Genomic DNA, 25,063 nt, shown 5'->3' with positions numbered 1-25,063 from the left:
ATAATAATAATAATAATAAGAAACGGAGCAGATACAATAGGGCCTTCGCACAGTCAGTGCTCGGGCCCTAATAATAATAATAAGAAACGGAGCAGATACAATAGGGCCTTCGCACTCTCGGTGCTCGGGCCCTAATTAAAGAACTTGAAGAAAAGTTATCTGGAGCACGTAAAAACTGATAATAATCTTTAATAGGGCTGTTGAAATTGAGAGCAAACAAAACAACTGCTGTATAATGCCCTCCGCTATCTTAGTTTAATTGGTCACATGACTGCATCACATGACTAAAATGTGTCATCGTTTTCGAAAAGGCTCCGAGTTCGCTGTCCACACTGCGACGCGAAAACGGCCTTTTCAAATGTATCCGCTTTGGAGAGAGTTTTCAAAACGCTCCGTTTTCCTTGACTGAAAACGCCGTCTCAGTGTGGACGGAAGGCCAAAACGGAGAGAAGATGCGTTTTCAAACGTATTAGTGTGGACATGGCCACTACTACTACTACTACCACCACTACTACTACTGCTACAGAAAATGCTGTTGAGGTCATTATTTATAAAGTTTAATTCATAAAATTTATTTCAGTTTTCAGCTTTGTGTCTAATAAGTGAACAGCATGGCCTGTTGGGCTGATCAGGACTTGGCTATTAAAAATATGGTAAATGGACTGTATTTGTCCATTTACCATATTTTTAATAGCCCTAAGGACCCCAAAGCACTTTACACATCCAGTCATCCACCCATTCACACACACATTCACACACTGGTGATGGCAAGCTACATTGTAGCCACAGCCACCCTGGGGCGCACTGACAGAGGCGAGGCTGCCGGACACTGGCGCCAACGGGCCCTCTGACCACCTCCAGTAGGCAACGGGTGAAGTGTCTTGCCCAAGGACACAACGACCAAGACTGTCCAAGCTGGGGCTCGAACCGGCAATCTTCCGATTACAAGGCGAACTCCCAACTCTTGAGCCACGATCATATTATTTAATATCATTTGATATTTTATATCAAAGATATTAAATATCTGTTCTATGTAACAGCTACCAAATACAAGATCACCCTTTTTAATCAGCTACTAAGCTTTTATTTGCTGAATTTTTCATGGAATAATGAGGAAACATGCCTTATCTGATCATGGGACAGATTGCCAGTCAATTGTACAGGTGCTGGTCATATAATTAGAATATCATCAAAAAGTTAATTTATTTCGCTAATTCCATTCAAAAAGTGAAAGTTGTATAATGCATACAATAGTTTTTCTTTTAATTTTGATGATTATAACTGGCAACTAATGAAAACCCCAAATTCAGTGTCTCAGAAAGTTTGAATATTGTGAAAAGGTTCAATATTGAATCAACTGATTAACTCACCTGCAAAGGCCTTTAAATGGTCTCTCAGTCTAGTTCTGTAGGCTCGGAGAAGACTGCTGACTTGACAGTTGTCCAAAAGATGACCACTGACACCTTGCACAAGGAGGGCAAGACACAAAAGTTCATTGCAAAAGAGGCGGGCTGTTCATAGAGCTCTGTGTCCAAGCATATTAATAGAGAGGCAAAGGGAAGGAAAAGATGTGGTAGAAAAAAGTGTACAAGCAATAAGGATAACTGCACTCTGGAGAGGATTGTGAAAAAAATCCATTCAAAAATGTGGGGTCGATTCACAAAGGGTGGACTGCAGCTGGAGTTAGTGCTTCAAGAACCACTATGCAAAGGCGTATGAAAGGTTTCAGCTGTCACATTCCTTGTGTCAAGGCATTCTTGAACAACAGACAGCGTCAGAAGCTTCTCGCCTGGGCTAAAGACAAAAAGGACTGGACTGCTGCTGAGTGGTCGCTGAGTGGTCCAAAGTTGTGTTTTCTGATGAAAGTAAATTCTGCATTTCCTTTGGAAATTAGGGTCCCAGAGTCTGGAGAAAGAGAGAGTGTAAAGTATCCACAGTCAGTGATGGTTTGGGGTGCCATGTCATCTGCTGGTGTTGCTCTGCTTTGTTTTCTGAGGTCCAAGGTCAACACAGCTGTATACCAGGACGTATTAGAGCACTTCATGCTTCCTGCTGCTGACCAACTTTATGGAGATGCAGATTTCATTTTCCAACAGGACTTGGCACCTGCACACAGTGCCAAAGCTACCAGTACCTGGTTTAAGGACCATGGTATCCCTGTTCTTAATTGGCCAGCAAACTCGCCTGACCTTAACCCCATAGAAAATCCATGGGGTATTGTGAAGAGGAAGATGTGATATGCCAGACCCAACAATGCAGAAGAGCTGAAGTCCACTATCAGGGTATCCTGGGCTCTCATAACACCTGAGCAGTGCCACAGACTGATTGAATCCATGCCACACTGCATTGCTGCAGTAATTCAGGCAAAAGGAGCCCCAACTAAGTATTGAGTGCTGTACATGCTCATACTTTTCAGTTGGCCAAGATTTCTGAAAATCCTTTCTTTGTATTGGTCTTAAGTAATAATCTCATTTTCTGAGTTACTGACTGTGGAGTTTTCATTAGTTGTCAGTTACAATCATCAAAATAAACACTTGAAATGTATCAGTCTGTGTGGAATAAATGTATACATTATACAACTTTCACTTTTTGAATGGAATTAGTGAAATAAATAAATTTTTTGATGATATTCTAATTATACGACCAGCACCTGTATACGTATGAGTTATGTATAAAAAATGTCTATATGACAAGGAATATGCTATCTCTCCTTCATCTAAACTTTATAAAAAGAAGATCTCATTGCAGACAGAACTTAAATTACAAATGACACGATAAGATTACTTACACAGCTTCGACATAAGTACTATGAACACGGGGAAAAAACAGGTAGTATACTAGCAAGGCAAATTAAAGAAGTTGCAGCTTCAAGACTGATTACAGAAATAAGAACTAGTGCAGGGCAATTAACAACTGACCCAAAGAGAATTAATGATGTATTCCGAGAATATTATAAAGCACTTTACTCTTCAGACTTAAAAAAAGATCCAAACATAATCGAAAGTTTTTTCGATTCTATTCAAGTTCCATCTATCAATATAGAACACAAACGATTGTTAGAACAACCAATAACATTAACGGAGATAAATCAGGCTATTCAAAGTATGCAGTGCTCAAAAAGTCCCGGTCCGGATGGGTATAGTGCTGAATTCTATAAGACCTTTAGTGAACAAATTTCACCCGTTCTTTTGGAGGTATATAATGAAGCTTTAACTAAAGGATGCTTACCTTCAACCATGTATGATAGCACTATCTCTCTAATCCACAAGCCTGGTAAGGATCCTTTGGAACCTGGTTCGTACAGACCAATAAGCCTATTGAACGTAGATAACAAAATATTGGCAAAAATTCTGGCTATGCGGTTAGAGATAGTTCTCCCAACAGTTGTGTCGGAGGACCAAACGGGATTTGTAAAAAATAGACAGTTATCTTTTAATATTAGAAGGCTATTCAATATTATATATACACATAATACTTCTGATCAATCCGAAATACTACTCTCATTAGATGCAGAGAAGGCCTTTGACAGGGTTGAGTGGGATTTCCTCTTCTCGACCCTGTCAAAGTATGGCATAGGCCCTAATTATATCTCCTTTGTTAAGCTGCTTTACACAAAACCTAAGGCCTCGGTTAATACAAATAATATATCTTCTAGTCCTTTCCTCCTCCACCGCTCTACAAGACAAGGGTGCCCTTTGTCCCCATTGCTATTTGCACTTGTGATAGAACCTCTTGCCATTCAATTACGCTCTACAAAAGATTATAAAGGAATAAGGAGATTTGGTGTAGAACATAAGGTGTCTCTCTATGCAGATGATTTGTTGTTATATATCACTGACGCTACTAAATCATTGCCAAAAATTATGACAGTTTTAACTGAATTTGGGAAAATTTCTGGATACAAAATCAATTTAACAAAAAGTATATTGTTTCCAATTAGTTCTTTAGAAAAATTAGATAGCGCCACATTGATCTCGTTTCCTTTTACAAGCTCAAATACCTTCAAATATCTTGGAATAACTGTAACCTGTGAATTCTCTGGCCTTTTTAAATATAATTTTATTAATTTATACCATCTAACTGAACAGAATTTGGAAAAACTGTCTAAACTGCCCATCTCCCTTGCTGGCCGAGTAAATATCATTAGGATGAGCACTTTACCCAAATTTTTATTTTTATTTCAATGTATCCCAATATTGATCACAAAAACTTTTTTTAAGAAAATAGACCAGTTAATTTCTCAGTTTATCTGGAACAAAAAGACACCCAGAATAAAAAAGATATTTCTCCAAAGAGCCAAGATTACAGGAGGAATGGGGTTGCCTTGTTTTCAATTTTATTATTGGGCCTGTAATATACGTTGTATGTCATTCTGGGGCGGGGAACATAGACCTGATTGGGAACGGATGGAAAGTTTGACTTTTTTCTCCAATACTCTTAAATCTTTGGTTCATTCAAACTCAGATCTGGGTAAGCATAAATGTAAAAATCCGGTAGTGTCTGGCTCACTAAAAATTTGGTCTCAAATTAGAAAGCATTTTCATTGGCGTCAATGTTCAATCTTTACACCATTAATTCATAATCAAGCATACACATTGCTCTCAGGATCAACATTCCAGCTATGGACTTCCAAAGGGATACATACAATCAAGGATCTGTTTATTGATAATCTTTTTCCTTCGTTTCCACAACTTCAACAAAAATTTTCCATAGAAAACAGAGATTTTTTTTTTTTTCTTTTGGCCTGTCCCGTTTGGCTCTTTTGCCATCAGAATTGTTATCTAAAGGCAAAGAAAGATGCCCAACGGATTTACTTTACCAAACTGACCATCCCAGCCTTGCCGTAATGGTCCATTTGATTCACCTTTTATTGTTTATTTTATTTTCACTTACTGAATACGGGACAGACTTGACTGGGGGAAAGAAGGGGAGAAAGAAAGAGGGAAAGAGAAACAGCTGAGAAGAGGGACGGGGGAGAAGGGCAAAAGACAAAAACCAACAGAACGGGCAGAGAAAAAAAATGCATATATCAATCACCTGGATCACCTGCTGAGAAAGAAAAAAGAAAGCAAGCAGAAGAGAACAAGAGTAATAGAATAAACAACATCACAATGATATATGGGAATATGACAGTAAATACTAAATGTTAAACATTATTGTGCAGCACATAAGATCAACAGAACACAGTGTGCTTTGAGGTAGGAGCCAAAAAGGGTGTAGTTTGTGGGTGTGATCACCCGTGTGTACACCTGTGAGCATGGACGCGCTTGTTTTTTAAAAGGTTCCTTCATGTAATAATCTGCTAGAGGGTGTGGGGGGGCCACAGCCCCGTCCTCCAGGGCATGAAGCAGGTGTGGAGGAGATCAAAACTCCAGACATCCAGAGGCCCCCAGAATTTGTATCACATTGATTTCTATAAAAGCATTTTGTTTATGGGGATAATGCGACAAATCTTTTGTGACCCTATTAATGATCAATGGTAATTAAAGAGGAACCCTGGCTCTGGACATTTTCATGACAAGTGACAGCGCAGACATCTACTAACGAGAGAACATGTTATATCATCATAAACACGGTGATAAGACGCATCGTTAAAGCGTCACTTCAGTAATGTTGACTCGTGTTTTTTAATAGATGACTTAAAACACTAAACTCTAATTTCTGTGGTTATTTTAAGTTTACTGAATATAACATGTGGTAAGACGACGAGTTTTACTTCTCATGTTATGTGTATCTATTTATCATGTATGCTACTTTGCTCTGTGGACTGTAAAATGTTTCATTGTGTTCATGAAATAAACCAGACTTTCACTGTCTGCATCTTTTACTGTTTTTCTGCTTTTGTTCACTCCAAGTTTGACAAACCTACAGATATCCAGAGTTAACTCGCTAACAATGCGGAGCAGTCTCAGCGTATTTAGCTGCTTTTTCCCTGAACACAACCAACCGAGAGAAACGCCTGTAGGCCTCACTTTGGTCATTTGAACGCTGAAGGAGATTTGTTCCATAGACACCTTATACTAGTGTTTCCTGCACTACTATGTTCTATTTAAATCCAGATTCCTTTTATAGTTTGCAGTGAAATTTGTTAAACCGTTGCTTAATGGGACAGAAGCACAAGTCGCTCTTTACTAACACATTTGTAGATGAGTTTAATGCTGAACAACACAGCTAGCAGTCTCACACACTCTTTAGGTTTTTCAAGTTTTGTGTGTAATGGTTTAAACCTTACCCTTTTCTCCCCAGTATCACAACAGTATGACTCCCAAAGTACGGTTCAGTAAACAACCTATGATTCTAAAGCCAGAACAGAAAGATACAGTCGGAAGATGAATGATTGCGTTTTTATGATGCGTAGTAAAACTACCCCCTCTTCTTCTTCTCTGTGTTGTTCTTGTGTGTGTGTGTGTGTGTGTGTGTGTGTGTGTGTGTGTGTGTGTGTGTGTGTGTGTGCCTTAGAAGTCAAATAATACATTAGCCATACTTAAAAAACATCTGAATTTCATTTAGAACTGAGATTCTAAGTTGTAAGCAGAAATCTTATGCACAGTCAGAAACATGTTTCCCCACTTTCACAATGCTGAGGTGTCAAATCCACAACCCCCAACAAATGGTTTATTACACGTGGGTGTGAAGGGCAAGCTTTACTTACACAGCCTCACACACAGTAGATTTTTAAAGTTTTTTGGGTACAGTGGTTTAGCCACAGATGCAACATCCACTTTTGATAAAGATCACTCCACCTGTTTATTTCTTAAGAAATTAAGCATCTTTATTAAGCTCTTATTTATAAATGTCTACACAATAATAGACACCGTGTGCTCTGTGACATTATAGTCTTCTACTTCTGCTTCCATCGGTTTGCATTTTAAACTCCCAGCCTTTCAGGTTGTTATGAACGGCTTATATTTCTAACATTTTGTGATGTAAAAGTGAACCATGTTTTTTTTTTTTTTTTTCTGTTTGATGGAAGGACTTAAGACACGAGTTATTTAAACAATTCTAAATGACCGTGTGATGGCCATAGTACTTTATGTGGGCCAAATGTGTTAAGGATAATGTTTATCAATGTAAAATTGCAAAGAACCTTTGAATAGATTATAACATTTTGTAAACAGATACCTCAGAAGCTGTACTGGTAGATCTATGTATGTAAGGTAAAACTATCCACAGTACTTCCACTTAAGTAGCTAAACACATAAAGTCACCCTTACCAATAATCCACTGCTCCTTGAAAAAAAGTAGCACAAACAGACAACGGACTGAGCAATGATAAGTAGAGCTACCCGAGGCCGATACTCAAGCAAAAGAAAATTAAAAGTTGTTGTTTTTGTGGCTCGAAAAATTAAAGAATGTATGTTTAATAATTCAACAAGACCCGCACCTTCAAAACATGTACATTCAAATTTTGGAACAGGCTCAACATTGCTGCTGTTCAATAGTTTTTATCCGTTTGAAAAAGTCATTTTACGGCTTTAATGTTTCCAGCTGATAAGGAGAATGTGTGCGTTTCAAATGAGCGTCCGAAGGCTTTAAACATCTGCTTTGTCTGTAACGACAGTATCAAACTACAGAGCATTGTTTTTACTAAAATTCAACATTTTCAGATGAAAATTTGGCTACTTTTTTTTTTTTTTTTACTGTAACACGCACCTCAATGCCATTTTTAGGATATTCTTGGTGATCACATTTTTTCATATTTATGCTTTTGGCACTGAGGGTATCTGATACGCACGTTGTCACTGTGTTTTGTGCTACCAGCTGTGAGGGCTCTGCTTTTGCTTTGAGCAGTCTGTTTTTATTTTGTCTCGTGAGTGTGTGTGTTTTTCAAACGAGATCCTCGTCAGTTTGATTTTGTTACCACAAACTTTGTGTGAAGTTCACAACAGAGGTAAAGAGATTTAAACACCCCAGTTTAAGGAGGCAGGCAGGGGTTGGACCAGCTGCACAGGGCTGGTGAAGCAGAGAGTGTCCGGGGAGATGTGCAACAGAAGCAGAGGGAACATTTTACAAGATGATAAATGGCACATTTAGGTGATTAAGGATTTGTTGACAAGATTAAAAGACACGTCCGTCAGAGTTCAACAACATTACAGTTTGATTAAATAAAAAAGTTTTTAGACTACACAAGGTTCATTTTCTCCTCTGATAGTAATCATATTAAACATGTCAAGAAAGAAAGAGTATAAAGAAAAATAGTAAATGTGTGTCTAATTAAACTCTTCCTGTGAACCTTACACCATCCTTTAATATGTTTGGTGTTACAAACTTGAAGAAGCACAGAAAAGATCATCAGACATTAATCTAATCAGTTTTCAGCCTTCATTCATATTGAAAAGTTGAAATCTTCCCTGCTAGACCCAAGTGCAGCGTTTAACACCGTCGGCCATAACATTTTATTACAGCTATTATTAAATGGAGAGTCCTCTTCACACACTGAGGTTAATTATGAAGCTCCACAGGCTTCTGTGCAAAGACCAGTTCTGTTTACATTATACGTGCTTTAGAAGACATAGCATACCACAGGTCAGCTCAGCAACATTTCGACTTTGGCTTGTTTTTTCTGGTTAACGTTAATTACGTAATTTAGAATTAAAGTTTAGTGTTCTTAGCATTTAGGATGGCCGTGGCGAGTAACTCAAGTGCTGTAAACATTTCATGAAACCTCATCAAAAGTTATCTGAGTTGGAAGGGTGGCTGTTAATAAGCCATTCTTAAGGAAGGAGAACAGAGAAAAATAAGGCTGAGGTGTGCCAAATTACACAAGAAATTGACTGGAAAAAGAAATCAGCTGTAATATGTCTTATGGAGTAATGAATCCAAATTTGAAATATGCATGGAAGAGGTCCGAAGAGAGATACAACAGTGAATGTCTATAGCCGTCTTTAACACAGCGTGGATACTCTACCGTGCTTTGAGGCTGGATTTCAGCCAGTGTTGTTGGAGCTCTTATCCAAATTAATCAAATTATGAATGTAGAAAAGTTCCACCAGATTTTGATCGACCATGTAATACCACGTAGTGTCTGATTGGCAGCAACTTCATTTTTCAGTACGACAATGATCGCAAACATACTGCCAATGTAGTCAAAGTATGCCTGGATGAAACAACGCATCAGTCATGGATTGATCTCTCCAGGGTTCGAACCTCAAGATAATCGAAGCAGTGTGGGATCATCTTGACAGAAAACAAAACAAAAGGCAGCCAGCATCCAAAGAAGAGTCTCGGATGTCTTTCAAGAAGCCTGCAGAACTAAGAAATTACAAGAAAGCTTACCTATTAGAGTTTAAGCTGTGTTGAAGAATGAAAGGCAGCTTTAACTGAACAAAAAGGGGAAAAAATCCCACATTGACAGCTAACTCAAGAGACAAAAAGCATTAGAACTCAAGTCATTACCTTACTTAAGGATAAATAAGTTAATTAATTACATTAATGCATAAGCAGAATTTTTTTCCCATTACAAGCGCCGGTGCAGCTTATGAAAGTAAAATTACATCCGCTATTGTAAAAAAAAAAAAAAACAGAGAAAATTGTCATAATATTGAAACAGAATTCAAACTATGAGTTTGTGGAAAACTATCTGCCGCTCTGTCTCTCTATACAGCACAGAGTCAACTGCTGCGTCACCCCTATGCTTCAGGAACCCTCCCTCCCTCTCTGATCTCCCCAGCTGCTGCCTCCCATGCTCGCGGCCTCGGGAGAGCAGATCTCTTCGCCGTCCAAGTACACAGGAGCGCTGCTGGGCTGCAGAATGAAAGGATCCATCTTGTGTCTGTGCTTAGAAATTGTGACGGCCTCCTCTCTGCTTTTATTCCCCTCCCCTGCCGCAGACCCTCCCTGCCTCTAAAAACTTTTTTCTTTTTTTCCAACAACAGGTGGCGCAACAGGTGGCGCGCTTCCGGGGGTTTCCCCCCTCCCTTCTCCGGATGCACCGGGGGTTTGCCCCTCCCTTCTCAGGATGCAATTCGACACGCTTAGGGGATCAAATTACACACTTCCGGGGGGGAGGGGGGAGGTCAAAAGGTCATGATTAGGGCCATCAATCAAATCGGATCAAATTTTGTCATAAGCTGTAGGGAGTATCTCTCTGATGGATCCTAAAAACATGCAGCTCAATAGCGTGGAATCAGCAGATTCAGCTTGCACTAACACGTTACCACTTGTGACAGCGACAATACTCCGACACCAGACGTCCGTAACTCAGCTCCATAAAAGCGCTCACTGATGACATCCGATGCGCCGCAGGTGTGCCGGAATGCCATCAAGCCCCGCCTCGCCTACCTATGCCAAAAAGGAAAATAAAAACCAAACAACAACAATACACCTACCCACCACCTCCTAACAGGTATGGCTCATTAAATGTATCCCTCTCTAGTTACTATAGTTGTATACATTATCTTTTTTCTTAGAAATTGGCAGAGGTGGGTAGTAACGAGTTACATTTACTCCGTTACATTTACTTGAGTAAGTTTTTGAAAAAAATGTACTTTTAAAGTACCTTTTTTGCACGATACTTTTTACTTTTACTTGAGTACATTTGTGAAGAAGAAACGGTACTTTTACTCCGCTACATTTGCAAAATTCGACTCGTTACTTTAAAAAAAAAAAAATTAGTTTAACACATTAGGTAACATGCCGCCAGTGGAGTTTCCGGTAACGTTTTTACCAATGAGATGTGGCCATGCAGTCACATGACCAGTTTGAAACTCGGGCGGGCAGAGCGGCCCAAGCGTTTCAAAGTAGCGGACACACGGAAAGAAGAAACATGAAAACATGGCAGAGTCTACGCTAGAGCTGAAGAGGATGAACAGCATTTTCCTCACATACAAAGAATGTTTCGCTTAAAAGCAGTACAAAAGAACAGTTATGTCTTCAGTGTCGGTGTCTTCAGTGAGAGCGAAAACAAATCAACTTTTCAGCGTGAAACAACTCAACTCGTGTAACCTGAGGAAATGCTAAGTTTTCTCTAAATATCTTTTTAGCTGTGGTTAGCTGGATGTCAGTCTTATGTTACAGAAGCTGTGTCGAGCTCGAGCTGCGAGTCATATTTTTGGCGCTACGTTGTAGTGAGATAAGTTTGTTTTGTGCAGCTGTCCTGTTTACTGCTCGCTGGTTAGCTAGCGTGAGCTATAAGCAGTGTTGGGAAGGTTACTTTTAAAATGTATTCCGTTACAGAATACATGCCCCAAAATGTATTCTGTAACGTATTCCGTTACGTTACTCAATGACAGTAACGTATTCTGAATACTTTGGATTACTTAATATATTATCGTGCTTTTTACAACAACGTGAATGTACTATTGCTGTGTGATTTATTACTATTACTGAAGGTCCGCGACTCCGAACTATAGTAAAGGGACCTCTGACTAATACGGCGGGGTCCCTGTCGGCTCATAGCCGAAAAATAGCTTTACTTTGTTGTGTGGGTCAATTTTTCTTGCGAGAGACAGAGAGAGGCGTTGAAAGACTGCTCCAACGGAACTTATTGTTTTCGGAGGAAAACACGAACACGGTGTACAGTCGAGTCTTAATAGCTTACTTACAACTGGGCTCGTCAGGCACTCTTCTTGGCTGCAGTGGTTATTATTATATTTACATGCTTCCAGCTCCCGTTTTTCCTCGACGACAACTCGTACCTTTCCACTCGCCTTTTTCTCCCTCCTCGCGCTCACAGACACATAACGTGTATGGCAGTCCATTCTCCCTGCAACACGGACTATACTGCCCATGATGCTACATTCTTTAGAGCTATGCTTGTAGCATTCTGCCTGTTAGCTTAGCACAACAACAACAACGAAAAGGCGCTCTCTCACCCAGGAAACACACAGTCGCAGAAAGAGAGAGAGAGCGTCGCCCTGTAACCATGGCAACCGTAACGCTGCCGCCTGGAACGAAAGAACGTAGCTGTCAAACAAAACCCAAACAGTCCTGACCCGCGACAAAATGAAACAGGAAAGTACCGCAGTGTAATCCATTTATTTCAACAAAGTAACTGTATTCTGAATACCACCTTTTTAAACGGTAACTGTAACGGAATACAGTTACTCATATTTTGTATTCTAAATACGTAACGGCGGTACATGTATTCCGTTACTCCCCAACACTGGCTATAAGCTAACAGCTAGCCTGGTTAATGACACTAGAGTTCAACGCACATGCAAACAGCTCATCTCTACTGCTTTAACTGTTAAAACAGAAGGCAATACTGCGGGTGACAGGGTTTATTATGTGAAACAGCAGCTTGTTTAGTTTAAACAGTCTGCATTAAGCTGGGCAAACACTATACGATTTTTTTCAGTCACGTTATTCCGCTCCTGCTCAAACTGTACAATTGAATCTCAGGGGTTAGAAGTTCATAAGTCACAATCATTGACTGTAGAAAACATGGACGACGCGAAGGCTCCCCAAAAATGAAGCCAAAACGTCTCTATCGGCCCCTGGTGTCTGGCTGCAGTATAGGTCATAAACCCCACCTCCTCCATGTTAGCGGATGGGACTGGGGTCAGACTAAAATAAATTAATTCTCCATCCATCCATCCATCCATTCGCTTCCGCTTATCCTTTTCAGGGTCGCAGGGGGTGCTGGAGCCTATCCCAGCTGTCATAGGGCGAAAGGCAGGGTACACCCTGGACAGGTCGCCAGTCTGTCGCATTCTCCTCAGATAATTTTTTTCCAAAATTCTTTCTTTTGTTATCAATAGTTCTCATCACGCTGATTTATGTCCAAGGGGTCTCCTTTCCCATAAGTTTGATTCTAATTCCTACCGCGGTGATGTTAAATTGGGGTGAAACGTCATCATAACAGCTTTGACTGACAGCTGCAGTCACGGAGAAACTTGCGCATCTCTGTTCGCGAATAGCAGATAGAACGTAGGCTCTGAGAGGAGGGCCAGCGTTTGCGCTACGAAAACACGACCGTGTGTTTTAACCTGACAGCCTGAGGTGTTCTTCAGTAAACTGGACTACCTGACAGAAGGACCGAGGCCCGCTGCACTTTTTCGGTAAGTTAAACGTGTTTGCAAGCTAATCCGTAACTACCGTCCTTAGCTAGCTCCTGAGACCTAGCTAGCTAAAATGAGCACTCGGCTGTCAGGGTTCGTTTAGCTGTGCAGGTGAATGAATTTACTAAAGAAATCAAGAGAAACGCCCCAGGCTGCTCAGTCACTAATTACTGTTACTGTACTTTTATTACAAGTATATACTGTAAAAGCAACAGGCTGCACCCTGCTGCAGCTCCTGTGCAGAGCTGAATATTAAATATGTGCAAACAACAGCATGTTTTCAGTCTCTTGCCACATCTGTAAAGACAGTAACAATTTTTTAAAAAGCTTGTACTTCAGTAACTCCTCATTAATCAGGAACTATGGATTAAAGTACTGTAGTGTACTGTAATACTGAAAAAAATGCAAGAGAAGAATTTCAGATCCTGAGTGTGTGAGGACAGAAGAATCAGCTTTATTTCAATATTGAGGGATAAAATTTATATCTGAGTTTGATGGTTCTGTTGTCTTTGTGAATACAGGAGCTGCCCTCAGATTCAGACCTCAGCCCCACCGAGTGACAGCAGACAGATCATCCAACATGTTCACATGGTAACTGCAAAATGAACTGATGAAAACAGTACAAAGGTTAAAGTACCACATGTGCTGTAGTGAAAGCTGCAGCTTTATTGATAAAGTTAAAGACAAAAAAACAAAAGAATTATTAACTCATGTAACTGTGTCACTATATATCAGCATTAACAGGACCTCAGTTTGTATCTCAGACCTGCACAGCTTCCGTTTCAAACACTTGATGTACTCAGCTGCATGAAGAGCACGTGAGATTTTCTCTGACACAATTAAATAAAACCTGATGAAGGTTAAAGGTCGTCACTTGTATGTTGAACTACAAACTTGTCATCTGGAATTTTTTCAGTTTTTTTACACATAGTGTGTTATTTACCATAAAGTGATTCAGAGTTATTCATACTAGAGTAACCAGAGAGGATCACATATTTTTAAATATATAACTTTCTACAGGACTGAATATAATATCTTTATGTAAAAGTCCAGAGCCTCTGGGGAGTATCTGAGTATTTATAACATTACACAAACCAAAGGTCTCCATCACAGTGTTCATGAAATGCTGCATTTATCCATCTCCTGGGGCGGGCCTACGGAGGAGTGCTGAAGATTTCCCTGTGAGGGAGCTGCTGGTGAAGATCATGAGTCCTGCTTGATCAATGCAATGAGCTTCAGTGTTCCTGGTGTTTCGTAAATGATGCCTCTCTCAGTGGGTCAACAGAACTTCTGGCACAGGACAGCTGTGATGAAAGAAAGGGAAGAAGTTTCTCCAAACATCTGGACCCAGGAAACCCAGCTTGGTCCTGATGGTCTCCCTCACTAGTTTCTCTCCAGGGTGAATGTAGCTGTTGATATAATATGGACTCTATTATTAAATGAAAAGAACAAATTAGACTACGCTACTGCAACGTTCTGCTGATGTTTTTAAAGTTTCCATGTTACCAGGCTGTAGAGGGCTCTGAAGATTTAAACAGTTTCAGATCCATTACACTCAAAGTCTTATGTTAAATCTCAAAGGACAGCATTATATTTTTTGATATTAACAGTAAGTCTGGGCCTGGGTAGAGTGTGCTCTCATCGCTGTCTAAAAATGGATAAAAAAACATAAGTGTTGAAGACTATTAAGAGTAGCAGGTGTGTAGCATCGCTAACTAGCTAGCAACAAGCCTCCAACACAGTGCGTATGCTAGCGGCTAATCTAACTAACGAATTAACAACAGAGTGATTTTAGAACTATAAGATGATAAGCTGTGTGTCTTTTTTATAACAGTGACATGGTTGTATTTACCTTAATTAAACGGGTCGTCAGTCGCGGTAAACCAGCAAAAAAACCCGAGTCGCCGGGCTACATAAAAAGTGTAGGGGGGCGTGTTTGCGGTCACGTCCAGCGGGTGCGTGGACAGGAGCGTTACACAGTCGCTCCACCTCAAGTCACTACTGCGCAGACTCTGGCTCCAAATTTGCAAGATAGCAGCCTCCACAAGCGGGATATTTTGGCTTCATTTTTGCACAATGGTAGGAGGCGGGGTCGCGTCGTCCATGTTTTCTACAGTCAATGGTCACAATGCAGGGCCTGATGCTCTGATGCGACCTGAGTGCTCAAACTGTGCGTCCATAACATGAAGCTTATCATACAAAATCTGTCCCTTGCTTTCCCTCTCTCTGTCTTTTACTCACACAGACACACACACACACACCATCAACTTTGCTAAATTACTAATGAAAAACACTGACCAGGCAGCTGTGATTGAGCAGCAATGTCCATCCAACTCTTTTCATGGTTGTAGTCGTGATAAGTTTGTGAGGCCACATTGAAAAGCCTCGGATACGGAAGCGTAGAGCTGCCACCCAGGCAAAAGAAAAATAGAGCTATATCACGTTATAACATGAAAAGTATATTGGTCTAACAATATACTTTTAATGTTTGTACAATATACTATCACGTTATTACAATATACATAATTATCACGTTCGTACAATATAAATATTATATTGTTCAAACGTGAAAGGTATATTGTACTAACATGACAGTATATTGTACAAACATAAAAAGTATATTGTATAATTTTTGTAACTTTTGTCACTAGACTGCTTCATTAGTCTGCACCACTTCTTCAAAAAAGCAACAAGTTAAACAGAATGTGAACATTTTCAAACATGGAAAAATAAAGTTCAGTCTTAGTCTTATATAGAAAAAAAAAGGAAATCCAGAAACTTGTGAACAGAGATGAAAAATATATAATCTAGTGAGAGTTTAATACTATTCACTCTTAGTGGCTGCAGTGAGCTTGTTTTTGACTGCAGAGCTGTGGCGGGGTGTGGTCTGCGGCGCGGCTGCGGGGGAGGGAGACGCACCTGAGCAGCATAACCAATCACGCCTTGCTGCCTTAAAACAGAATGAACTAGTTCCTGTTGTTGTTGCTGATGTGTGTAGGCTGCAGCCGAAAAGCTGCAGCTGCGTATGTAAGTCGACAGCTGCAATAAAGAAATGTACTGAAAAGTGCAAGAGTCTGGTCGGGTCTCTCGTGCCCCAAGCCTGGGTTTCAGCACCACTGCAAACGATGCACGTGGGCGTGTTTCCTGAATCAGCAGCAGGTGTTAAACAGCAGACAGGTGAGCAGGATGTATGCAAGTAAACTGAGGGTCCCTTGAATTGATCGGTGGTGCCATGAGGAAAATAATTCCATTGTCATCTTGAGATAATATTGATGCTTGTATGGATTTGTAGGAGACGAAGAGGATGGCGACCTTTTTTGCTGAGGTCCTCAGCAAACTGCATGCTGACACACTAACAGAAAGAGACAGAAAGTTCAGTGAAAATGAGAATCAGCGGGTGCAACATGTGGAACACAGAGTTGAATGTGTAAACAAATCTATGAAATCAAATCTGTTAAACTAAAACAATCAGTTAACCTGGAACACCAGGGCTGTGAGCTTGCTGCACTCTGTCAGCTGACTGTTAGCGGAGCTAGTGACATCTCCGAAAACATCGGAGCACTTTTGCAAACATGTTCTATTTTGACAACCTGACCAGACATGTGAAGACTATGCCACTTACATTCTCAGCTAAAACAATAAGTATAGTTTGTGACAGAAAAATGGGGTATCTTAAAACTTCACTCACAGTTTAGAGCAGTGTTTTTCAACCTTTTTTGAGTCGCGGCACATTTTATAGATTAAAAATATCCTGTGGCACACCACCAACCAAACTTGCTCCAAAATGACACATTGTAGCCTAATACAGTACATATAATGGCAAGTTAGTCTCTCAGTTTGTTTATACTCACTCAGTGTGAAACCTGGGCCTGTCTAGATGAACACAAAGATGATATTCTGGCAGGAATTGAATAAAGGCATACACGAAGCTCTTCCTCAACATCTCTTTCTGTTTTCAGTTTTCTTTTCAGATGTTTTTACCATGCGCACAACATCATCCAACACAGGAGCTAGGTCTGCTGGTAAAGTTTTGGCAACAAACGCCTCAGGGTGCAGAAAACAGTGCGTAACAATAACATCTGGGTGTATCGCTTTCACTCTGCTAACGAAACCTTTGGTGCGCCCGACCATGGCTGCTACTCCATCAGTGCAGACACTCGTGCAGTTTTCCCACTTAAGTCCTCCTTGTTCAAGATATTCGGATGTAACCCGAAAAATTTCTTCTCTTGTTGTTTTTTTCTGGCAGTGCCTTGCAAAATAGAAAGTTTTCTCTGATGGAGTCTCCATCCACAAAACGCACATTGGCCAAGAGTGGGGAATGTCATCTAATGTCCGTAGACTCATCGAGTTGCTATGCAAACTTCCCACTGAAGCATATCTTCTCCAAAACCACACTTTCGATGTCTGCAGACATGTCATCAATACGTCTGGCAATTGTGTTATCTGAGAGCGGGACTTTGGCTATTTCTTTAACCGTGTCAGGGCCCAGCATTTCATTCATAATGGCGCTGTTTGAGAGCTTTTCTCCACACACTAAACATAACGGAGTCGGTGCAGATCTCCAGTGAAAGTAAATCTGACTGCAGGTGACTATTACTGTGCATAATTATTAGGCAACTTAACAAAAAACAAATATATACCCATTTCAATTATTTATTTTTACCAGTGAAACCAATATAACATCTCCACATTCACAAATATACATTTCTGACATTCAAAAACAAAACAAAAACAAATCAGCGACCAATATAGCCACCTTTCTTTGCAAGGACACTCAAAAGCCTGCCATCCATGGATTCTGTCGGTGTTTTGATCTGTTCACCATCAACATTGCGTGCAGCAGCAACCACAGCCTCCCAGACACTGTTCAGAGAGGTGTACTGTTTTCCCTCCTTGTAAATCTCACATTTGATGATGGACCACAGGTTCTCAATGGGGTTCAGATCAGGTGAACAAGGAGGCCATGTCATTAGTTTTTCTTCTTTTGTACCCTTTCTTGCCAGCCACGCTGTGGAGTACTTGGATGCGTGTCCTGCATGAAAATCATGTTTTTCTTGAAGGATGCAGACTTCTTCCTGTACCACTGCTTGAAGAAGGTGTCTTCCAGAAACTGGCAATAGGACTGGGAGTTGAGCTTGACTCCATCCTCAACCCGAAAAGGCCCCACAAGCTCATCTTTGATGATACCAGCCCAAACCAGTACTCCACCTCCACCTTGCTGGCGTCTGAGTCTGACTGGAGCTCTCTGCCCTTTACCAATCCAGCCACGGGCCCATCCATCTGGCCCATCAAGACTCACTCTCATTTCATCAGTCCATAAAACCTTAGAAAAACCAGTCTTGAGATATTTCTTGGCCCAGTCTTGACGTTTCAGCTTGTGTGTCTTGTTCAGTGGTAGTCGTCTTTCAGCCTTTCTTACCTTGGCCATGTCTCTGAGTATTGCACACCTTGTGCTTTTGGGCACTCCAGTGATGTTGCAGCTCTGAAATATGGCCAAACTGGTGGCAAGTGGCATCTTGGCAGCTGCACGCTTGACTTTTCTCAGTTCATGGGCAGTTATTTTGCGCCTTGGTTTTTCCACATGCTTCTTGCGACCCTGTTGATTATTTTGAATGAAACGCTTGATTGTTCGATGATCACGCTTCAGAAGCATTGCAATTTTGAGACTGCTGCATCCCTCTGCAACACCTATCTCACTCTATCTCACCTATCGCTATCTCACTATTTTTGACTTTTCTGAGCCTGTCAAGTCCTTCTTTTGACCCATTTTGCCAAAGGAAAGGAGGTTGCCTAATAATTATGCACACCTGATATAGGGTGTTGATGTCATTAGACCACACCCCTTCTCATTACAGAGATGCACATCACCTAATATGCTTAATTGGTAGTAGGCTTTTGAGCCTATACAGCTTGGAGTAAGACAACATGCATGAAGAGGATGATGTGGACAAAATACTCATTTGCCTAATAATTCTGCACTCCCTATATAGTGCCATCTGATACACTCTTCTCCTCTCTTCATCTCTCCTGACCAACTTCTGATGATAACATACTATGATACCAACCAGGGGTCTCCCTTTACCGATCGTACTCCCTACCCTCACCTCTACACTCCTACCTTTCATTGTCTCACACTGTGTGAGAACATCCCTTGCCCCTATCCTCTTCCTTCATTTTCAGCCATTAGCACTGCAGTTTCCACTGGTGGTTGTTTTTACTCCAAGCCCTTCCACGTTTTTACTTTTTACTCCTAGCCCCTCGTTGGGGCCAGCTCACCTGCTGACCCCAGTAGGCACCCCCGCCCTCTGGAAACCACCAAGGCCAGGGGGCCCAGGCCCATCCGGACCAGATTGCAGAGGAAACTGTGCCCACCCCATCATCCAATCAACTCCCAGAAAACACAATAGACACCCAGGTTAAGTTCATTCTACACCTCTCTTATAGCTCTCCCCCACCTGCAGAGTGAACTCCTGGAGAGCAGAGAAGCAGGAGGGTTTTTTTTTTTTTTAAGATAATAGCATTTTAGGAATCACCTTGACGATGCCTGCCTAGTGGCAGTTTATTCCTAGCTGTCGTAAATGTTGTTGTGTTGTTACAACTGATGCTGAGCACGTCCAATAAAGCAGCATTATAAAGAAAGCTACCGAGTGGTCATTCTACACTTCTGGTAATTAAAAATTGTACAGTGCATCTCTATTTTTGTTGATAAGATCATTTTTGGTTCAAATGTTATTTTTCTGAGCAGTACCTGAAGAGAGGTCTGATTCCCATGCCCAAAATTCTGCATGTTAAACTGCCCCTACAAACAAGGTTGACATGGTCGAAATCACATTTGTTAGTAGTAGAAAAAAAGAGCCACATTCTCAGTTGTGTCTCAGTTGAATCCTAACACACACACATGCTTGTATACTGACACTCTTATCCATGTCCAGAGCCCGATGGTGTAGCTGGGTTATTATAGCAGAAGGAGATAAGGTGGTCAGACAGGCAAGATGCAGTCCTGGGCTGTAATAGCCACAAGCTTATCTTAACACTTTCAATGACAGAGAACAGCTCTGACCTGAAGAAAACCAGCTGCTATTGTCGACCTTTTAATTCTTTGACAACAGCCATTTTAATCCCCCCACACATACCACATATCTGTGGTGTGAGAGGAAACTGCAGATTTTTCCTAATAACACCTAGCCTTTGTGTATGTTAATAAGCCTAAGGCTTAATAATGCAATGTAGAGACACTGGCTGTGTTCCCTCTACATGAAAAGACTAATTACTGTAAACTTAATCTGCAGGAGAGGCCTATATCCAATTACATGGAAATTAAAGCTCAGTGTGCTTCTGCTGTGTTATTAGTCTGATTGTGCATGAGCCGACATGTACATGTTCATCTCACACTATGTTTCTTCCTGTACATCTGCCTATTCATATTTTTCCCTAGACAGCATCCTTTGCAGGCCTTCCATGTGTGTTCATCCAACAGATTCAATAAGATACAGCTGAAAATAGTAGCCCCCCTCTTCATCAATATGATCCTGCTGACAATCTCTCCTTCATTAGAGTCAAAGGAATTAACCAAACGAGGAAAGTTGAAAGTGTAGCCTCAGGTCAAAAATATTTTCTGTCAGCTTTAATCACATTGCAGCTACATCTGTGTCTTGTATGTAACTGTGATCTGCATCAGTCTACTCATATAACAACAGATGGATTCTCAACAGCGAAAAACACGTTTTCACAAACTGGTAATATCTGTGTTTTTTTAGTTTTACTCTGTAGCTGCACTGAAAAAGACAATGTCCCACCAAAGGACATACAAAGTTGGCCATTGTTACGGCCCTAGCAGAGCCTCTTCCTGAAGTTGCCTGTGTGGGTTAGGGCGTCCTACCATCTCTCCTGTCCTAGGTGCCACCCTTTTTCTTTTCTACAGCTGACTCCCATCAGCAATTAAAAGTATTTAAGGTCAGAGAAAGGTGAGCTCTGGTGCCAGAGAGCCATGTTGGTCTTTGCCGCTAGTGAGCTGTGTTTTGTGACTGTTTGTGCCTGCTCGGTGGAGAGGAGCGTATTTGGTAGTGATGGGTAGATGAAGCTTCATGAAGCACTGAAGCTTTTCATCCAATTGGTTCATCCCAGCGCAAAGCTTCTTGAAGCTTCATTTGCTCTAGTAGGACACCTACTGGACGTAAAAATATTAGTTGGCATGAATTTGAAGAGTGTGGCCTTTTGCACACAGCCTGTAAATGTCAACAACAAAAGGAGTGTGTAACACATGTATATTGTAGTGATGCAGTATACTGTGTATATTTATACTGGCAGTATGGAAAATGATCATTTACTGTGATGTGAGGTGTGGTTGGGGTGTGGACAGTGGTTGTGCTTTTGTAACGTTGAGGTATAGACAGCTACACACTGAGGCTTTGAGCCTCAGTCCTGCCCACATTTTATTCTGTAAAAACTAAATTTTCACTGCTTTTATGGCCTTTTTAGTGGGGAGAACATAGCTAGGATTTAACGATTTAACAAATCTTTTAAATCCTTTGTCCTCCACAATGCTAAATGGCTGGGAGTCCTCAATCACCATGCTAACCAGGTCTTCATCTATTTGAGATTGTTCTCCTGAGGAAAGACAACAAAAACAAAGCACAAATATAAATATCACACACGTAACTTATTACAGTTGTATAATATTGTTATATCATTTAGTAACATTACTGCATGCTATATTATCATGGCATTTGATGGCTCACCTGGTCTTGCTCCACAATCGGTGTTCCCCTTATTCTCATGCAAAGCTCTGTAGTGCCTAAGCATGGATGAGGTGTTGTTATATCCCAGCTCCCTGGCACATAGCAAACACTTCACCTTGTACAAAAGTAAAGACAGCTTAACATAAATTGTATTGCACCATCAGTATTATGAAAATACATCTTCTGTAGAAATTTACATACCTTGTTGGGAGGAATAAGATCAAAATGTTCCCACACAGGGGAGGACATCCTCCTCTTCTTAGCTGGCTCCATTCTCTCCTGACTTTCTCTCCTCACTCTCCTAAACCTCCAAACTGTCTCCAAACTCTCACTAACTGCAACTCTCCATCAAACACCCACATTTTGAATGAAGTCTGAGGGCTTTATATCACTGTCATAGCTCGCGGCAAAGTTCGACCCACTTCATGAACCAGTCACGTGGTACAGCCGGGCAGCGAGGCTTCGGACGTCATCATTTTCAGCTCCTCCCATAAATGAAGCAAGCCTCGATACGCGCATCGCGGAAACGCCCCCTCCATTACTGGACACAAGCTTCGAAGCCTCGATACAGAACGTCACATCACTAGTATTTGGTGACTAACCCTTTACTTTGATTTATTTTTCAGTAGTACTGACCAACGTCTGAGTTTTGGTTTGTTTCTTCAAATGGTGATAGCGGCTTGGCCGTCTGTTTTAGTTGAGTTATTAATAGAAACTGTAATAAAACTTCAATTTAGCCATTTTGCCTCTGTCTCCTTTTTTTGACCAGAACACTTTTTGTTACTTCCCCTCATCGCCTGGACCCCTTTTTAAGGGAACATAACTAGTGGGTGCTGGTCCGGGATCTGAAAAGGGAGTTTGATATTAGTGGTGTTTGGTTTTTTTCTGCTTTTATGTAACGGTCGTGTTGCCTTTTGAGAAGAGTAGAAATAAACCTTCCCAGTTTAGTTAGGTGAGTGTCCACCTGAGCTTTTTAAGTTCTTCCTTCGTGCACTCTTTTATTATTTGCCTTTTCTTGTTTTTGGAGTAATCCTGGGCAGGGATAAGTTCCCTGTTGGGGGTAGGCAATTCAGGGCTCCGGTTGCTGAAGCTTTGCCTTTCAAGTCGCCTCGAGCCCAGTTGTTTAATTAACTATTAATCTGTTTAATTGTTGGCTAGCCTGTGAGAGAGTTGGCGTAGGGGGTGTGGCGGTTGTCTTCAGGCTGAAATGGCGTTAAAGTTCCATCAGCTGGAGGTGATGAGTACTGAGCCTACACCTGTTGGTGAGCAGGTGTCTAGGAGCTCGTTTGTAGGCAATAATATTCACCTTGTTCCTGTTTTCTGTGAGACGCGTGTTGATCGTTTCTTCAATGCATTTGAACACATAGCGACTGCACTGCAATGGCCTCAAGACATGTGGTGTGTGATGTTGCTATGTAAGTTGACAGGTAAGGCTCAGGAAGTTTGTTCTGGTATATCTATGGAGGACTTTTTAGTTTATAAAAAGCTTAAGTGCTGTCCTCAAAGCCTTTGAACTTGTACATGAAAGTATTTTCGAGGATTAGAGTTGACACGGGGTCAATCTTTCCTTGACTTTGCAAGAGAGAAGAGAAAACTTTTTGATAGGTGGTGTTCTACAAGTCAGGCTAATTATTTGAGTTTGATATGTGAGCTAATGCTTTTTGGAAGATTTTAAAAACTCTGTTCCTGAATGTATTGCTCCATTTTCTGACCTGGACACTTTTTGTTACTTCCCCTCATCGCCCAGGCCCTTTTTTTTAGGGCCCGAGCACCGAGAGTGCGAAGGCCCTATTGTATCTGCTCCGTTTCTTATCATTATTATTATTATTAGGGCCCGAGCCCTGATAGTGCGAAGGCCCTATTGTATCTGCTCCGTTTCTTATTATTAGGGCCCGAGCACCGAGAGTGCAAAGGCCCTATTGTATCTGCTCCGTTTCTTATTATTATTATTAGGGCCCGAGCACTGACAGTGCGAAGGCCCTATTGTATCTGCTCTGTTTCTTATTATTATTATTAGGGCCCGAGCACTGACAGTGCAAAGGACCTATTGTATCTGCTCTGTTTTTTATTATTAGGGCCCGAGCACTGACAGTGCGAAGGCCCTATTGTATCTGCTCTGTTTTTTATTATTATTATTATTATTATTATTATTATTATTATTATTATTAGGGCCCGAGCACTGACAGTGCGAAGGCCCTATTGTAATTGCTCTGTTTATTATTAGGGCCCGAGCACTGATAGTGCGAAGGCCCTATTGTATCTGCTCTGTTTATTAGGGCCCGAGCACCGAGAGTGCGAAGGCCCTATTGTATCTGCTCCGTTTCTTATTATTATTATTATTATTATTATTATTATTATTATTATTATTATTATTATTAGGGCCCGAGCACTGACTGTGCGAAGGCCCTATTGTATCTGCTCTGTTTCTTATTATTAGGGCCCGAGCACTGACAGTGCGAAGGCCCTATTGTAATTGCTCTGTTTATTATTATTATTATTATTATTATTATTATTATTTCGGCAAATGAATTGGCCGTTTGAGGGCCTAAACATGCTCGAAAACTCATGAAATTTTGCACACGCGTCAGGTCTGGTGAAAATTTACGTATTTTAATGTTCTCAGACATGGCCTGGGAAAATTAGCTCAGTAGCGCCACCTAGAAAAATGAAAAACGCGAGCCCCCGGTATGGGTATGACCTACATGTTTGAAAGTCGGTACACCTATATAACGTTCAGAGTCGAACAAAAAAGTCTATTATGGCAATGTCCTAAACCCAACAGGAAGTCCGCCATTTTGGATTGAAGGTGACATTTTGGCTCTGATTTTACCATTTCCATGCCTCGAACTTTAACGAACTCCTCCTTGGGGTTTGATTTCATAACCTTCATATTTGGTCAGTGCCAACTACACCCTTATGCCATGTTAAATTGCGGAGCTTTTGAGTTTTCACAATACTATGAGGCCGTGGCGCCACGGCGAATTTCGATGACTCGCCATGAAAATCTTATTGCCTCTCATTTTGTCATACATTTTCTGACCTTGACCAAAGTGAACACATATGATAAGGCTCCACCCCTGAACATATTTCAACTGCCATATTTGACATCAAGGACAGCGCCACCCAGTGGGAACAGGAAATGTCATGTTTTACACTTTGGGGTACAGTATAGTGATGGGTGACATCTGCAGCCTCAAATTTCTCCAGGAAAGCCTTAAGGAGTTGGTCTTGGGTTACAGTGAAAACTGTGACTTTTCGCGAAAGGGTGTGACCCCAGCGACATGGCGAACTTTGATGTCACGCCATGAAGAAACAAATTAGTAT

General features: G+C 41.0%; 1 protein-coding gene across 1 annotated transcript in view; it reads right to left on the bottom strand.

Annotated features, from left to right (window-relative positions):
• The window catches only part of LOC147318290 (uncharacterized), a 70,056-nt gene extending 52,554 nt beyond the window's left edge, over nucleotides 1-17,502 (bottom strand). The window contains exon 1 of the mRNA XM_086310131.1: nucleotides 17,397-17,502. Within this exon, the coding sequence (XP_086166257.1) occupies nucleotides 17,397-17,502 (106 nt within the window). The remainder of the gene's footprint in view (nucleotides 1-17,396) is intronic.
• Nucleotides 17,503-25,063: the final 7,561 nt, after the last annotated feature.

Source organism: Aulonocara sp. 'chitande type north' Nkhata Bay, linkage group LG11 (assembly GCF_057382095.1).
Source record: "Aulonocara sp. 'chitande type north' Nkhata Bay isolate Kocher_YH1m ecotype deep benthic linkage group LG11, A_spYH_male_GT1.1, whole genome shotgun sequence".
Classification (NCBI taxonomy): domain Eukaryota; kingdom Metazoa; phylum Chordata; class Actinopteri; order Cichliformes; family Cichlidae; genus Aulonocara; species Aulonocara sp. 'chitande type north' Nkhata Bay.
The sequence above is the reverse complement of the archived record's forward strand: the minus strand, read 5'-3'. Positions and strand labels throughout refer to the sequence as shown.